Genomic DNA, 18,010 nt, shown 5'->3' on the forward strand with positions numbered 1-18,010 from the left:
ATATTCATCCATTCCGGATTTTTCAATGAGGAAGAAGAAATGGGTTAAATTTTAAGGTTTGTGATTAGGCAATTCTACTTTTTATGGAGGAAAAAACATATTATACACATATTATTCCAAGCAGAGTATTCTTTATATATTTTATCTTAGAACATGTGTGGAGGGGAGCTTTGAGTTTTCTTACACCCCTTAAAATCAAATAGGCCTCGCAAACCCCCGCGAAGCTTTGGTGACCCTGTCAGCACCCCCAGGTAGATTATATATTATTAGATAGGAATAAGGCATTTTGTTGTTTCATCCCAGTTGAAACATGGATGTATTATAAGAGCATCTCTTGATGTTTTCTGTCGAGCCTGGTGTGACTGACGCGCAGACTCAGAGAGCAGCCTGACCCGGAGGAGAAGCACGTCGGCCATTTTGCTCTGAAGGGGGCCTCGGCTTCAACACGTGAGAGAGAGGAGCGGAGAGGAGCCTGAAGACACTGAAACAGTCCAGGATCTTTGAGTCCAGGAGTATATTATTCATGTGTGAACCCACAGAGGCATAGGACGCCAACATAATGCCCACAATCACTCTGCCGCCGAAGGAGAACGCTCTCTTCAAGAGAATATTGGTAGGATAAATGCCTCAGATAACGTTAGCTTGCTAGCTAATGCTAGTTTGCCAACTAGCCGTCAGTTGTAGCAGTCAGAGCAAGTAGCTAGGGAGTTGCTAGTGAATTAACTAAACGATTCAGTACACTAAACGCATTGTAATTACCATGTCTCTATTATCAATACGTAGGTGTTATCATGCTAGTAAGGAAACAGCTTAATAGGTTAGCGACAAATCATTTGGTGTCCTAGCTATGCTTTTGGCCTTTAGTTGCAACACATCCAAAGTATATCAATGACAAAGCTGCTTGACACATGACAGCCATGCATAAGTTAAGTGTTTATAGTTGAGTTAGCTTTCCAGTGAATGGGAACTTCTTTGGCTGCAGTGCCAATGAAGTTGTGCAACATTAGTCTCCGGTTCGCTGTAAATAGTTGTAGTTAGTTTGAGTGGTTGAGTTGAGCTCACACTGCTAGCCACGGTACCACACTTCATTTACTAATGTGAAAATTTAACTATTAAATGACTCTTGCCTCTTCACAACATAGCATGTACGGATGAGGCTAAGTTGTTTTCCAAGTCACGAGAAGCCACACTTGTTTCGGCATAACCAAACAGGCAAAGTAATGTTAAAAAGTCTGTTGTTTAGATGTTGTACGAGTGTTGAACCCAAAGTATTCAGCCATTTATAGCAGCGGTCCTGTACAGTGTACTAGTAATAATACTAACATGCTAAAGCTAATACTACTATTGGGCATAGGGAGTGTCTGCCCCTTTCTTCTGTCAGTCAGGGACTGGAGTGCAGATATTGTAGTGGGAGTTGGCAGGATTTCTATTGTCTCCACTGAGCCAGGCACATCCATCTGACTGCTTGTCTGATCACATCTCATCAACAGCACTCCATCATTCAGGCTGTTCTCAAGTGTTGTCATTCCCATTTATGTGAATGCTGCAGTCTCCTCGTCCTGACTGGACTGTCAAGGAGGCAACGTGTGGAGTATGTGATGCTCTGCTCCATCGTAGCAGGAAGGAGCAGTTATTTCTGCTCACCACTGGAACAGTGTTTGCATTCAGCACTTTTGCAGTAACGTCCTTTTCATGCACCTTTAGCCCGGCTGTGACCTGAGGATTAGCGCAGCAGCAGAGAGAGTGGCAGGCCGGTCTCACATGAAGTCTGTCTTTGTTTTCTTTTTTGTTGCAGAGATGTTACGAGCACAAGCAGTACAGAAATGGACTGAAGTTCTGCAAACAGATCCTGGGCAACCCAAAGTTTGCTGAGCATGGAGGTAAGAGAAGAGCTAGCTGGCTTGACCTGTATAGAAAAATCATGTTTCACTGTCACTTTGACACATTCACTAGTTGATACACAAAAAGTGACACAATGTTGTGATTGGATCTCTGGATTTACTGAAAGTACGTTGTGATCTTCTTGCTCTTTGACAGCTGCACTCACAAGCCCAAAATAACAGAGACAGAGCAAATGCTGCTGCCTGTTAAACTTTACTAAACCAATATAATAATAATAATATCTTACTTCCCAGGAGCATACACTGAGTTATTTTTTTAGAGCAACTACCCTGGAAGGTGGCGCGCAAAGCTGCAGGGAGAGGGGTGTTAAGCAGGTGCATATGTTAGTAGATGGGATCTATAAAAAGGCTGCAAGTAATGAAATATTGTTTTATGGAAAACACACTGGAAGTTATATTTTTCCTAGTGTGTGTGTTGAATAGCAGTGGAGTGGAGATGTAGGGAGAATCTGCCGGTGTTCTCGTCTCTTCTGTGAAAGTACACCACCTCCGTCGCTGCCAAGAGGAATTATGAAATTATGAATTTGTGAAGCACCTGGAGCTGTGCCCATTTTCACACCTGTGCACACCTAGTCCATCGCCTTAGAGTGTCAAACCTTTGATTTCTGAAGTTCACAAGATTGAAAGAAGCTATTCAGACTGTCTCAGCTTCACTTGTAAGAGAGAATACGTTTGTTTTAAGTGTCCAGATAGTTGTGTTCATGTGAACCTCAAACCCTGAGGAAGTTGCTGTGATACAAGGGACATAAAACATACATCATATAATGACTCTAGACTAACAGTCTCTGAATTTCAAAGGCCAAAGTGAGAGAAACTTGAGAGAAAGTTGTAATTCTGAAAGCACATTTATCAGGATGATTCCATCTGTGGAACACATTAAAGTAATGTGTTTGTAAAAAAAACAAACAAAAAAAAAACACAACCCATTTTGTTTATCCATGATTGACACATTTTCATTCTTACTCTTGAGTTTCATTGCTCAACTGAGCTTTTTTACTTGATTAGCATACACATTATATGACTCATAATGGCCCCGTCCACACACTTTTGTCTACTTTGGGTCTTTGATGCTGTTCCTGGTTTGGTGTAGGCCCTTTAGTTGCAATGAAAGGAAGTCTTACTGCTACAGCATACAAGGCAAGGCTGCTGTCTATATAGCACATTTAACACCCAGAGTCATTCAAAGTGCTTTATAGAAAATAAAAAAGAAAGAATATTGTAGCAAGAACAACTAAAGTTATTAAAGAAAAACATAAGTGAGGATAATAACAGAACTATTAAAGCATATCAAATTAAAATATATTAAAACGTGTAAAGCTGATTATTAAAACTAGAAATTAAAATGATGTAAACACATAAGACGCATATAAACGCATGATAGAAACAAAATGAAATAATGTAAGCACATAAAACACATCTGGCTGTGTTAAGCTCTATGTTAGTGTTCAGTCAAAGACGGTACAGTAGTGGTATTTTATGCTTCCAACCTTTTGGAGCAACTTCCCTGTTTCAACATGACAGTTCCTCTGTGCACAGAGCCAGCTCCATATAGAGATGCTTTTCCCAGTTTGCTGTGGGGGAACTTGACTGATCTGCACACAGCAGCTCTGACCTCAACACCTTCGCCACCGACTGTGAGCCAGAGCCTTATCACCCAACATCAGTGTCGGACCTCACTGACAGATTGTTCACATGTCCACATACTTTTGGCCATATTGTGTACACCATGTTCTTGTGACAACAATGTGCAGAGTTGAAACATATACTTGTCAGTGCTCTCTGGTGGATAAACATTATGTAACAACATTTGTTTGTTACTTGTTAACTTTTGCATTTTTTTTCAGGCAGGCTCTAGTTGTGATGCATCAGCAGGATTTTGAACAGTTGTGTTTGTAGCATCCTCAACAGTGTCACATTATTTACTGCTCACACTGTTCCATCCACATGTTCAGCAAACTTGATTCCAAATTTTTTAAGTATTGCAAAGAAAACTGCAGTTTTCTGTAGGTCATCCCATCAGTTAATGTGAATAAACTGCTTTCATAAACAGAATCAGTGTCAGAAGACACACCCACAAGAAACAGACCTGAATTAATAAATGACAGGTTTGTTTTTTAATGAGTTTAAGAAATGCAGCTGTTAATTAAATCACTCTTAAACAGGAAGCTTGACTGACCTGAATGTCTCACTCTTGCCCTGTTCTCCAGAGACGCTGGCCATGAAGGGTTTAACCCTCAACTGTCTGGGCAAGAAGGAGGAAGCCTACGAGCTGGTGAGACGAGGCCTCCGCAACGACCTCAAGAGCCACGTCTGTATCCTTCCACCGCTCCCTCCGGGCCCTTCTCTTCTTGTAGTGTCATGACAAACTTGTTCTTTAACTTAATGTCTGCTTGGTTTGCTCTCCCTCAAAGCTTTCAGACATTTTTAAAAATGCATCCGCTGTGGAAACGTGTGTGTAGCTGTTACCATCCACTGGCTGAGTCCAGTGTGTCCGTGTGTGTGTGTGTATGTGTGCGCGTTTGCTTCCTGAACTCGCTCATCCTCCCAGGCTGGCACGTGTACGGCCTGCTGCAGCGCTCGGATAAAAAGTATGATGAGGCCATCAAGTGTTACCGCAACGCTCTGAAGTGGGACAAGGACAACCTGCAGATCCTCCGAGACCTCTCCCTGCTGCAGATCCAGATGAGAGACCTGGAGGGATACAGGGTGAGGATCGCCAGAGAGATGTAAAAATAGGAGTGTCCAGATAAAAGGTCCTGATGGAGGGAGGCAGGAGGAGAATGGATGAAAGGGGGGTTGGTTGGGGTGAAAAGATGGTGCGGGCTCAGGCAGTTGGAGGATGGTCTTTTGGACCAGCTGGCCATTAGGATAATCACATCTGAGTGTTATAACTCACAAGTTGTGTGTGTGTTGTGATGGTTGTCTCTCTCCAGGAGACTCGCTACCAACTGCTGCAGCTCCGTCCAGCCCAGCGGGCCTCATGGATCGGCTATGCTGTAGCCTATCACCTGCTGGAGGACTTCGAGATGGCCGCCAAGATCGTTGAGGAGTTCCGTAAAACGCAACAGGTAAGATAAAGCTGTAGACTACTCAACAGAGCCGTAAATATTCTATACAGCCAAGCTACAGTCTCTGTCTCTGCTCTGCTCAGTGTAAAGAAAAGCTCATTACATGTGAGATGAAAGAAGTCAAGTGTTTTTTAATGATTTTAGCAGTTGTGGTGAAGTGATGGTGTTTGACCAGAGGGGGGGTCAGAGTAAAGGTCTTTGGTTATCTGTATCAATGAGGTGACAAAATAAACTCCCCTCAAGGTCCATTTCTGAAGCTAAGCCTACAGTTTGAATTTGCTTAGCGGTCATGTGGAATTTCCATTTTTTTCCATGGTGAAAAAAGGTGAAAAGCACAACCAGAGATATTGTCTATTTTTATTCTACGCATTCCTCTAACTTGTCAAAACCTGCTGCCCACATTACCCACAGTGCATCTCAACCACTAACTGTTCTCTCAGGTGTGTTATGTTAGCAGTAGATAATGTAGCGTGGAGGTGCTAGCCTTCAGGAGAGATGAGGAGCGGGCATCACTTGAGGCAGTTGATGAGATTTCACACAGCTCCCTCTGGAGACTATAAAGGCTTTACACAGGAGGACTCTTTTAATAGAACTAATATGATAAAACATAGTTTATTGGTCCAGACTGGATAATCAAAGCTTGAAGCTGATGTTTCATGTTGTCTGCTGGGGATGTGGTGTATCATTCAGGGGTCACAAACACTAATCAAATCAGCTCCCGTTTCTCTGTGTGTGGTTTCTGCGGTTGCCATGGTCACACAACAAGCTGCGACGGCACATTGAAAAAGTTGACCCATCATCAACTCTCGCTCCATGTCAGCAGCAGATAGTGTTGTCTGTTAACAAGAGTGGCAGCTGCCCTGTCTCTCAATGACTGTCTGTCTGAATGCGCTGTAATGACATGAAAAACAATGAGTGGAATGACTTGATATTATCATGCAGGAGAAACAAAATACAATCCAACAGACCAAGTATTAAACTGTATACACATTACATTTCATCTTTATCATTTAAATTGGTTTACTATGATTCTGTGCTGTTTTCTAGGCTCTTAAACAAATAGGCATATTTATTTTTCTTTCTAGAGATCTTATGCATCAATAACAACCTGTATGTATTTATACTGTCTTATCAGTCACAATGTGTACTCATCTATGCTTGAAGCAATAACATCCAGCAAATACAAGGAAGCCATCAGTTTGAATTCATAATATGACACTTTTATAGCAGGAAACTTACAGTGTAAGTTGTAGTAGAAGTTGGGGACTTAGAGGTGTGTGTGTGTGTGTGTGTGTGTTTGTCCAGACGTCTCCAGACAAAGTGGACTACGAGTACAGTGAACTGCTGCTGTATCAGAACCAGGTTCTGAGGGAGGCCGGCCTGTATAAGGAGGCCCTCGATCACCTCAACAACTACGAGAAACAGATCTGTGATAAACTGGCTGTGGAGGAGACGAGAGGTGGGTTCACGCACGTCGTTCAAACAGCAACACTGTTTAGAAAGTGTGTTAAGATAGAATCACTGCAAAAGGTTCAGACAGAATGCTAATGATGAGAAAATCTCCTGTTGATTTGACTCCTAACAGTAACTGAACCACCAACAGAAGTGAAATTGTTGGTGCTTCTTATGGGGGATTAGACATTCTTTAGCTTTCAGTGGCACTTTATAATCTAGATGTTTGTGTGTGCGTGTGTGTAGGAGAGCTGCTGCTAAAGCTGGAGAGGCCTGAGGAGGCTTTAGAGGTCTACAGGAGACTCCAGGAGAGGAACCCTGAGAACTGGGCCTACTACCAGGGCTTAGAAAAGGCCTTGAAGCCAGGTAAACACTATCCTCACACCCACAGCTCATTACATATTCCTAATATCCATCTCTACGTGTGTATGAATCATTTTTTCATGGACAGTGTTTGTATTTTGCAAGTGTCTTGCTCCAAAAGGTTTTCTGAAACTCTGAATATTTCTGAACATGTCTGCCTTTGTTGTTCTCCTCAGTACATATGTTCTTTTGAGTCCGTTGTGCTTCCAGAAATATTAATACAGAACTTATTTGATGTGACATTACTTGCTTTTCATTTGTTCATTCATTGTGTTTCTCCAGGTGGTATCGAGGAGCGTCAGAAGATTTATGAGGAGGCCTGGTTGAAGTTTCCTAAAGGCCTAGTTCCTCGAAGGCTTCCTCTTAATTTCCTCACAGGTAAACACAGTACAGCCTCCAGCACACACTCACTGTACCATCAAAACCTTTTAGTCTTCGGCTGGAGTTGGTTGTGATCATGCAGTATTCAACAGCAGACGGTTCGCTCAGTGAGCAGCAGCCATAGAGAACGTCTTAACATGTACATAGTCACATCTCCATCCACTCATTAAGACTGTGACATGCAGGAAAAGCTAGTAAGTGGACCTTGAGTTAAGATGGTTTAGTTTAATCACTATGTCCAAGAGTCCAGAGTCATGGGTGTTGTTCAGCTTATCCTATCAACTACCCCCACACCCCCTCAGATAAATTCAGTGTTTGAGCCAGGATTGTGTGGGAGGGGGTCCAGTGAGCCTGTTAGCACTGTTCTATTGCATCACTGCTTCATCCAGAGTACACAATAAACAATACAGGTAAAACTGTGCATGCAGTGAGTGATAGAAAATAAATATGAGAGTTGATATTGGACAAATTCTATAAGACATGTAACCGATGTCTTCAATTACATCCAATATATGAGAACATTTAGAACATGATTATTATTATGATGGATGGGAAATAGGTGATAGCAGTTTTGTGTCACCAGGGCTTAACTGTTTCACTTAACACACACAGTTTATATCTGCAAAACCAGGCCCAATCAGGTAGCATTTACTATACAATTCTTAATAATCATTCTAATAAAAAGAGCCATTAGATTAAGTGAAAACTGTCATTTTCCACTTAAGGTAATAATGACAAACTGCTTGCAAGTCACGTCTGGTAATTACAGCTGAAGTGAACTATCTCAATGTTGATAGCTCTGTCTCACTGTGGCTGCTGATGTTATAAGCTAGTTTCACAGACTCAAAGCTGATCCTGATTAAAAAAAAAAGAAAAATACTCAAATAAAGAGACAGTTAACAGTATAATAAGTATAATCGAGGGATTCTGACTATTATTCACTATCAGCTGCCAGTCAGAAGTCGACCGCTGTCTAGCTAGGATGTGTGGGGCTGGAAATCACCTGAACTGTCAGGTAACGCTAGATTTTCTAAATACAGAAGACTTATCAAAACAATACAGACTGGAGTTTGTTTTTGTAACAGCTGACTCTTGCCTGAATGCACAGATAGCAGCTTTACCAGGGAACTGCTAACAGTTTCATCTGGTTGTTTGGTTAACTCATGAAATTAACTTGAGTGCAGCTGCTAAAAGCTAAAAATGAGAAGCCGACTGACAGCATTGACAATTCCCTTGATTTTATGGGGACAACTGAGCACAGTGAGGTTGCAGTGACTCATCCTGTATCAAACCCTGTATATTACCACCCTCGTGTGCTATGTGTCAGTACAAATCTCACGTTACTGTACCTTTTACTGTGTGTTGTGCTGGTCAGGGGAGAAGTTTCGTGAATGTCTGGACAGCTATCTGAGGATGAACTTCAGTAAGGGCTGCCCGCCCGTCTTCACTACCCTCAAATCCCTCTACACTGACAAAGACAAGGTAGGCCCGCTGACATTTACAACACATGGCTGCACACTGAAATTCTTGTCCCTCTTGGTCTGAATATAAACAGTTTAACCTTTTTTCTCCTCACGCAGGTTTCAATCATTGAAGAATTAGTAGTTGGCTATGAAACTTGTTTAAAAAGCTGTCGAATGTTTAATGAAAATGGTGAGTGTTGCTCGGTCATGGATTGACTTTATTTTTCTTGTCATAGCATCATATAGTCATTTACTCTCTGTAGCCAAGTTTCCATCCAAATGTAATGCACATTTTCACAGAAATATCCAGAAAATCAGCAAAAGAAAATGCAAATGAATGCATGTCTCCATCCAGTACTGTTGTGTTAATATTGAACATAGAAACAGGTGGATGGAAACGCTCTTTGTGATTGGCTACTTTAAGATAAACTGTCTGTGGTCCTTAGTTTCTTTGTGTAACTCCAGTCCATGTAAATCACATATAAAAGCAGAGCTGTGAATCCAGTCACATGACAGCTGTTATTTTAAATGTGTGTGTACAGATGATGGGAAGGAGGAGCCCCCCACCACCCTGTTGTGGGTACAGTATTTCCTGGCACAGCACTTTGACTTCGTAGGTCAGCCCATCCTCGCTCTGGACTACATCAACGCCGCCATCGATAGCACGCCCACGCTCATCGAGCTCTTCCTCATCAAGGCCAAGATCTACAAGGTTCGGCATAAACTCTGCACATACGTTAAGGACACGCATGTATCAGCTCATTGTTTGTGGTGTTTACCCGCGTCCTTTCGCTCCGCAGCATGCAGGCAACATAAAGGAAGCAGCTCGGTGGATGGACGAGGCTCAGGCCCTGGACACCGCCGATCGCTTCATCAACTCCAAGTGCGCCAAGTACATGTTGAAGGCTGGCCTCATCAAAGAAGCAGAGGAGATGTGCTCCAAGTTCACACGGGTGAGACACAGCTCAAGGGTGTATGTGTTGTCGCAGTGATGATCTGGTATTTATGCATCAGACAGATGAGTAGTTTGGTGCAGTATGGGTGCGTGCAGAATGGGATTTCTTGCTCAGTGGTTAAAAATAGTGTTGTTTACATTTGTGCCTGAGCTCTTCAGGGATGTCGTTTCATCTGCTTTCTAGTTTAATGTGCCCGCGTTTCCATCAGAGGGTCCAAGTGAAGTTCCAGGGAGATTGTTTAACCCCCCAAAAGTCCCTGCAGGGGTGGTAGTACTTTCCAAAAGTACAGGAACTTTGGAGGCGGGGTTTACAAGGGTGATTGTCGCTGATTGGTCAAATACACACAGCTGCTTCAACTTGTGTTCTGCTTCATTCATAGAACAAGGAAGTACTGTAGTATCAATTTAGGACCAGTATAGGATGAGGGGAGGACATTTCTCTTTGTTTGATTACCTTCAAAGTAAAGTTAGGCTTTACTGTCAGCCCCCCAACCCATTTTAAAAAAGTGCGAGAAATAGCGCCATGGAGCTGAGAGCACAAGCGCAAGACAGAGACAGCGTGGTGGTGGTCGAGTGAGCTAAAGAGTAAATGAAGAGAGGGAGCGGCGGTAGAGAGAACACAGCCGGTAAATTACAGAAATAAAATTTTATTTTCTGATTTGTTTCACGGCGTTAACAGTCAAAAGCAGAGATAAATAACCATCAAACACTCAACAGATGATTTACTGTGGAGACAGTTGTTTCAGTTTCATTTTCCTCCTTTACATTTCTCCTTTTCATTTATTCATTACATCCAACTAATGCAGCAGTAAATACAAAGAACAGGACTAATCTGTGTTGTTGTTTCCTCATCATGTGTTAATACTGTGTCTCTAAATGCTGCCGCCATTTTTAATTCCTCATTGGTCTAATTTGCATAATCTACCTAAACAGGTGTGATATTCTTCCTTTGACTCCTGAGTAACATTTTAAAGAGTGAAACTAGTGTTTCCCAAGTTGCAACTAATTTACAACAAGTTTTTTTTTCCAGTTTCCTGAATCCCACTTGGGATATTCTTACAGCCAGCTGCACAAAAAAAGTGGTCACAGGTTCAGGATAAATACAGGAAAAAAATGACCACCAACCACCATCTCACTAGCTACAGGTTCTCTAGCTACACTGTGTGTTAATGTGTGTGTGTGTGTGTGTGTGTGTGTGTGTGTGTGTGGTTTCAGGAGGGGACGTCGGCAGTAGAGAACCTGAATGAGATGCAGTGCATGTGGTTCCAGACGGAGTGTGCCTTGGCCTACAAGGCTATGAACAAGTTCGGCGAGGCCCTGAAGAAGTGCCACGAGATTGAGAGGGTGAGTCTGCAACACATGAGGATTAACACCAGTCATGTCAGCCCACTCCACACAGCTGCTGTCATCACAAATGAGAAACTAACATTAATTAGTTACAGCTGATCTAATATGCTGCTGCTGATGTGACGGTCTGTCTGCTACCTACAGTATGTTTTCTGTTGCTCTTTGCTAATGAAAATAAGTGAGGAGAGATAAAAGCTCTGATATGAGATTAATTAGCGTTGGAACTTAATGAATCTGGGTATTTTGCCAACTGGGAACCAGATCCAAAATGGAACTGACTACCAGAACTCATCCCTACACCTGAGGGTGCCTATTACATAAGATAGATTAAAACATAAAGAATAGCTGAATGCATTATGTGCCATCGCCGCCTCAAAGCCCCAGCTTGATTAGCGTGATTCGCTTGATTAGCTTGATTAGCTTGATTAGCTTGATTTAGTGTATTTAGCGATTGATTTGCAAAGTGACAATTCTTGGAACACACTGGATCAGCAGCACTTGTGTGAATCATTTTTCCATGCAGTCTTGACTCTCCTTTTCTCTCCTCATCGTCTCCATCAGCATTTTGTGGAGATCACAGATGACCAGTTTGACTTCCACACCTACTGCATGAGGAAGATGACGTTGCGCTCCTATGTGGACCTGCTGAAGCTGGAGGATGTCCTGCGGCAGCATCCGTTCTACTACAAAGCAGCTCGAACCGCCATCCAGATCTACCTGGCCCTGCACGACAAACCTCTGACTGACGACAACAAGGAGAGCCAGGCAGACACCGGTTAGACTGTGTGTGTGTGTGTGTGTGTGTGTGTGTGTGTGTGTGTGTGTGTGTGTGTGTGTGTGTGTGTGTGTGTGTGTGTGTGTGTTGCAAACAGTACAGTTTGTACTCAAATTATACTTTGGCTTTGATTCTGACCCCTGCTGTTGTTTTTTAATGTGTCATGGGTCTAATGAGCCCAGACTTCATGGTTCTTCAGAGGCAGCGGACACTTAAGTTTGGTGATAATAGCATCTTAAATGTACTAATACTGTATATTATTTATGTTCTGTATAGAGAATCTGACAGACAAGGAGCTGAAGAAACTGCGCAACAAACAGCGAAGAGCCCAGAAGAAGGCACAGCTAGAGGAGGAAAAGAAGAACGCAGAGAAAGAGAAGCAGCTGAAAAACCAGAAGAAGAAGAAAGAGGACGACGACGAGGAGATAGGAGGGCCAAAAGAGGAGCTAATACCAGATAAACTGGCCAAGGTGGGTTCACGTTTACCACTTTCAGCATGGCTGGAGTAGAACGCAGATGAATAACGTGACACGGTTGACTCGTTTTACCAGCCGGACAGTCCTCTGGAGGAGGCGGTGAAGTTCCTGATCCCTCTGAAGAACCTGGTGCGGAACCAGATCGAGACTCACCTCCTGGCCTTCGAGATCTACTTCAGGAAAGGTCAGATACTCCCAGCCTGCATGTCGCCACCTTTCACACACTCATTAGCAATAGTCCAGCTGTAAGCAGAGGTAGAAAACATTACATCTTCAGATGATTTTAAACCTGGCTGTATATGTGTCTTTGTCTCTGCATTCCTTCCAGAGAAGTACCTGTTGATGCTGCAGTCAATAAAGAGGGCTGTAGCCATCGAGCCTTCTAACCCATGGCTGCACCAGTGTCTAGTGCGCTTCTTTAAAGGAGGTGAGGGGGAGACGTTTCGAAGTTACATGAAGGTTTTCTACATGTTCACTTTGAATCATCTGAAAACCTTCTTTCTTTTAATGTGTGTGTGTGTAGTGAGTGAGAGTGCGGACCTGCCGGAGGCGGTGAGGACGGTGTTGAAGCAGGAGATCTCCAGGCTGTTTGGGGAGAGCAACCCCCAGAGCTACAACAAGAACTACCTGAGCCAACACTCCAACTCCATCCCCCACAGACTGGCTGGTACGCAAGCACACACTCTGCTCTAACAACCAACACATAGCACTGCATCACCAGTCATTTGTCTAGCGCACAGTAGGGTATGTTTCAAAATCAATGACCTCGTTATGAACCACTACCGCAACCTCACGAGACTCACTCATGGGCCTCATGCAAGAAACACTCATATGAACAGATTTCTTCTTCTGTGGCCTCTCATATGATTACAGACACTGATAAATGTGTCTGCTGATTTCTGACAGCAGGAATTAAAGCTCTGCAGTGTGAAATTCTTCTTTTATTTTGGAGACATGTTTGTGAATGAAACGAAGCAGAACAGGTCGCCTTATATGGACATTTCAGGGGTGTTGACTATGCTTATCTCAGGAACGTTCCCCTCATGAACAGGTGCAACACAAGCAAACGTAGGAAATACTCAAACAAAAAGACTAGAGCATGAGGCCCAATGACTTAATCTTTTCTTTTAAATGTTCTTATCGTCACCTGTTGGACTAACATTGATGTGAAGCAGCTTGTCATCAGTTAGAGTCTCTTGTTTTCCAGCTGCTAAGATGATGGTCTACCTGGAGCCTCCTTCTGATAAGATGGCCTGCGAGATAGCGACGGCCCTGGACGAGTCGCTGTCAGGAGGAAGCATCCAGGTCTGCCATGATTTACACACAACTATAGTAGCAGACATAACACACCCTGCTGCCTCTGGTTGACAACACCTCCATGAAAATGAATGAATGTGTGTGTGTTGCAGATCTGTACCGAGGTGCTGGAGGCTCTGCGCGACGGGCAGCTGGGCGAGGCTCAGCAGAAGGCAGCCGAAGCTTACCGAGCCGCCTGCCATAAGATCTACCCCTACAGCTTGGCTTTCATGCCTCCCGGTTACCAAGACAACAGCACCAACATCAGTGCCAACGGCGACCTGTCGGCAGGAGAGCACGACGACATGGCAAACGAAATGTGAGCTCGGAGGAGGAGGAAAGAGGAAGAGGTGCGAACACGCCGCCAGACGCCTTAGTCCACCAACACACCCGTTTCCCCCCCATCCCAGCCCCCCCCCACCCCACCTCCCACCCACCCTCTCCCCTCCCCCTCCACTCCCGGGCTATGGCAGCTGTGTGTCGCCCCTGCATTGCACTGATCTGGATGGACTGAGCGCCGCAGGAGAGAGCGAAGGGAGCTGGCACATAGAGGAAGACGATGCCCATTTAACTTTTTTAAACAATAAAAAAAGGCCCTGTCCACAAAAAAACCAACAACAGATAAATACAGTATGGAGAGGCGAAAGAGGATTCTGGGAAAAGTGGACACTGGCTGATGGCTTCTGTAAACACAGTCTAGGTTTTCTATGACTCCTGTGTTTTCACGCCATGTCCTTCTTGTAGGTGCATCTGCTTCTCACGTTTTTAAAAGTAATTTATATATTACAAACTGACAAAATTAATAAAACAATGTTTGCAAAACCAAACGGTACCATTGTAATAGTGGTGGTGATGTTGTTGTTCAGAATGTGAGCTGCTGTTTGCCAAAAACAAACAATAGAAAAAAAAAAAAAAAGGGAAAATTGCTGGTTTTCCAGGGAGGTCGTAGTAATCAGCTGCCCACTCCCTGCAGTTCTCTGCTGTGCCACACGAGGGTGCTGCCTGCTCCCAACATGAACTGGAGGAGGAGGAGGGGGGTGAGCAGGAGGTGACTGAATGAGCTGCAGATGTCAGGGTTGTGATACTGTGTGACATTCAAATGTTCATGACTGCCTGCATCTCTTCCGTTGGATCCTGGTGGGGAAACAGCAGTGAGAGGTCCAATGAAAACCACTTGTTTCCAGCTTTTATTCCCACTGGATTCAGCCCACCATCAACCTGCTCCTGTTTAGCAACCACCAAGGAGTTCTGAATAAAACTGGGTTGAATAAAACTTGTTTTCTGAAAGGAGTCATTTTAATGAATTGCACTGAAATATACGTAGAGCGAGCTAGATTTAATAAATGTCCTGTTGCTGAGAATGCAAAAGAATTCACTTTACAATGACAGTATTCAGAGCCGTTTGACATGATGCTGCCTGTCAGAGGGGAAAAACTCATGAGTCAGGACCTTTCTGTCTTTCAGTCAGTGAGGTGAACTTGTGTGTGTGTCATCATACATAGAAGCAGTTGAGCAGAGAACATGAAGCTGGACCTTCACAGTTTGGCTCGCTGTGTGTGTGTGTTCAGAGCCTCCACCTGTCCAGTGTTGTGGGAGCTGAAGAAGGTGTGTTCCTGATTCAAGTAGGTGGTGATGAACTCTCTCTTCAGGATAACATCCAGGAACAGGTCTGCTGCTGTGTGCTTGAAGATAGAAAGATGCAAGACGTGAACATCTGAGCCACAGTGCAGATTCTTTTGCATGGAAAGTGACACAACCATGGCAGCCCGTTTATAACAGGGAAAGAAAACATCTGATGAAATGTAAGATACATAAAAATAGCCTGCTTGGGATAATGTGTGGTATGTTTTTTCCACAAAAAAAAGTCTGATTACCTCATCAAAAAATCCTTCAAATTAGATCATCTACTCCCTTATTGAAAAATTCAGAATCATGTTCATTTCAAAAGTGTGACCGCTTGATGCAAGATGGTCCTACTTAAAGAAAAAGTCCATTCTTAGTGTTTGTGCACTCAAAGCTTTAAGTTTCCACATCACACTTGTGTAAGTTGCAAACTGGACCACGATTAGCTTGCAAACTACTTGTGATGTCACAAATCTTGCTCGTAGGCCCGCCCCTTAAAATCAGATTTTCAATGAGCTCAGAGAAACTTTCCTCCTTCAGCAGATGAATATGAAAACAAACTCTGCACATACATCATTCTACACAGAGAAGAGAACAACATCCAACTGAAGGAACAAGAAGAAAAACATGTTTTTGAGTGGAGGGACTTTAAGGTAGGTCAGAATTATTAGATACAAAGTGAGAATTCTGATGAAATGAGACCAAATTTTGTGGAGGTTCTGGGATTTACCAAGTCACACTTTGATTCATTTATATCCAAATTTTGACATTAAAAGTCAAAACTTTACTTTATCATAATTTTGATTCAACATCATATTTTTTTCTCATTATTTGTAATTGTAGTTTACCATCTCATAATTTTAAGTACAGAGATGTACTAAATAAGAATGATTAATTATTAATGTAAGCTACTGATATTGTAAAAGTTGCCCTTTTGCACCATGTATACACACTGCAGACAAGTGTCACTATTCATTTCAGGACATGAGGAGATTTTCATCATCAGGCTCAAAAGTTTGATGATTTGATGTACAGTAGGACATCCAATAATTCTGTCCTAGTATCTTATGACTTGTATGACTTGCACAACTTTTACTTAGTGAGTAAAAAGTTTGATAAAGTATTATAACTTTGTCTTAAAAAGTAAAAAAAAAATAATAATTTTGATTCAGTAAATTTTTCATGATTTTTAGTGAGTTAAATTTTTGACAGAATCTCATAACTTTGGCTGAAAAAGTCATGGCTTAGGATGTCAGCATCTCATCATTTTGACATCAAATCTTATAAGTTTGACTTGGTGAGTAAAAAGTAGCTAGCGGAGCATTAGCAGCAGCATGACCAGAGGGAAGCACAGCCAGCTAGCCTCTCAGCTAACGTTAAGCTGTTTCTGTTGTTTATCTGTTGAGTCAGGAGCAGGAAATATAAGAGTTTCTTCTCCCTGCTGCTTTCAGTCATGCAATGTAACAAGCTAATTGAATCTTGTTCTGGAACTGTGTATTGACATAAGTGGAACAAATCAATAAATCAGTGAATGAATAAATGAATGTGACTTACTGTCTCATCATTTTGACATAGTATCTACACTTTGTAAATGTTATAAGTTTGAATTTTAATAAGTCAAAAGTTTGATGAAGTCTAATAACTGGTTTGATTTGGTTATCTTATAATGTTGAGACAGTAAATGTAATAAGTTTGACTTACAAAGTTGAACTTATTTATGAAGTCAGAATTAGGAGATAACAAGTCAAACAACAACTTTACAGAACTGTACAACAGTCGATGTAACAACATACCAGTCACATTATGAATCAATACTACCCAAAAACAGTGTCTGACACACACACACACACACACACTGTGAAGTGTTAAATGATGACATCACAGATAGCAGAATCATCAGTGCTTTTTATTAAACTTCATTGTATTGAGATGAAGGCAGAAATCTCAGAGACAGATTTCTCAGAAGTTTGACACATAAAACAAAGTATCTGCTGAACAACACAAGACATAAAAATACATTTATGTGATTTGAACTGATCCTGATCTCAAGTGTCATCTTTTTTATCACAGAAGCTGTAAAAATGTGTGTATATGAAAAGATAAGAACAACATGAAGTCCATTTTTAAATGACTTCATCAATATCATCATCATCATCATCATCATCATCATCATCATCATCTATACCTTCATTGTTCCACTGTCACAGAGACCTTTGCTGGTAATATCTTCATAGGATGCGTATCTCCAATACAAATGTATGGAAACAGCTTTTCAGTGAAAGTGTGTGTGAAGGTGTGTATGTGTGTGTTGGTGTCAAGATCAGAGAATGACAGTTTTCCTTTGTCCCAGTCCAGATGCACTCTGATCCTCTGAGGTTTTCTTCTTAATGAGAGACCAATAACTTCACCTAATGGAGAGAATGCTGTGTATTCATCACTATAAAACTCTAATCTCCATACTCCAGACTGTATGTTTCCACTCATCAGGGCAGACACTTCTAACACACCCAGGTCCCAACATGTGTTCTCTCCAGCTGTGAGTCCCTGAGTTGAAGCCCTCAGAGGTCAGGACAGAGCAGGGGCCAGCAGATCTCTCTAGATTGCAAGGAAGCTGCTGTTCATCTCCAAATCTCACACTGGTCAGATCTTCAGACAGGATTAGTAATATACCAACAGCGTTTGGGTCCAGAATCACAGGAGTGTAGGAGACCATCTCCTTCATGTTGTTCCAGATGTTGAAGGTCAGGTTGCCCAGGTGTTTGGCCTGGTCTATCAGAGCTCCTGAGAGCAGCTGTGGATCATCCAGCAGGAGGTGCTGCTGGACTCTTTCCACTGCAGCCTTGTAGTTGTGCAGGAAGGAGACGTCTGCAGCTCTCAGCTCCTCCTCTGTGGCTGTGACTATGTGTGAAA

At 42.6% G+C, this 18,010-nt stretch overlaps 1 protein-coding gene across 1 annotated transcript; it reads left to right on the forward strand.

The window, feature by feature from the left end:
- The first annotated feature begins 378 nt into the window (after positions 1–378).
- naa15a (N-alpha-acetyltransferase 15, NatA auxiliary subunit a) lies at positions 379–14,764 on the forward strand. Its single transcript, XM_067598523.1, is given in 21 exon segments — positions 379–613; positions 1,796–1,880; positions 4,109–4,213; positions 4,450–4,607; positions 4,835–4,969; positions 6,275–6,428; positions 6,668–6,787; positions 7,067–7,162; positions 8,541–8,647; positions 8,746–8,818; positions 9,171–9,340; positions 9,429–9,581; positions 10,799–10,927; positions 11,492–11,705; positions 11,982–12,175; positions 12,257–12,365; positions 12,510–12,608; positions 12,705–12,848; positions 13,389–13,486; positions 13,591–13,681; positions 13,684–14,764. Coding segments are annotated over 21 exon segments (2,796 nt in total). The 5' UTR covers positions 379–559; the 3' UTR covers positions 13,992–14,764.
- The last annotated feature ends 3,246 nt before the right edge of the window (positions 14,765–18,010 follow it).

This window comes from Thunnus thynnus, chromosome 9 (genome assembly GCF_963924715.1).
Source record: "Thunnus thynnus chromosome 9, fThuThy2.1, whole genome shotgun sequence".
Taxonomy (NCBI): Eukaryota; Metazoa; Chordata; class Actinopteri; order Scombriformes; family Scombridae; genus Thunnus; species Thunnus thynnus.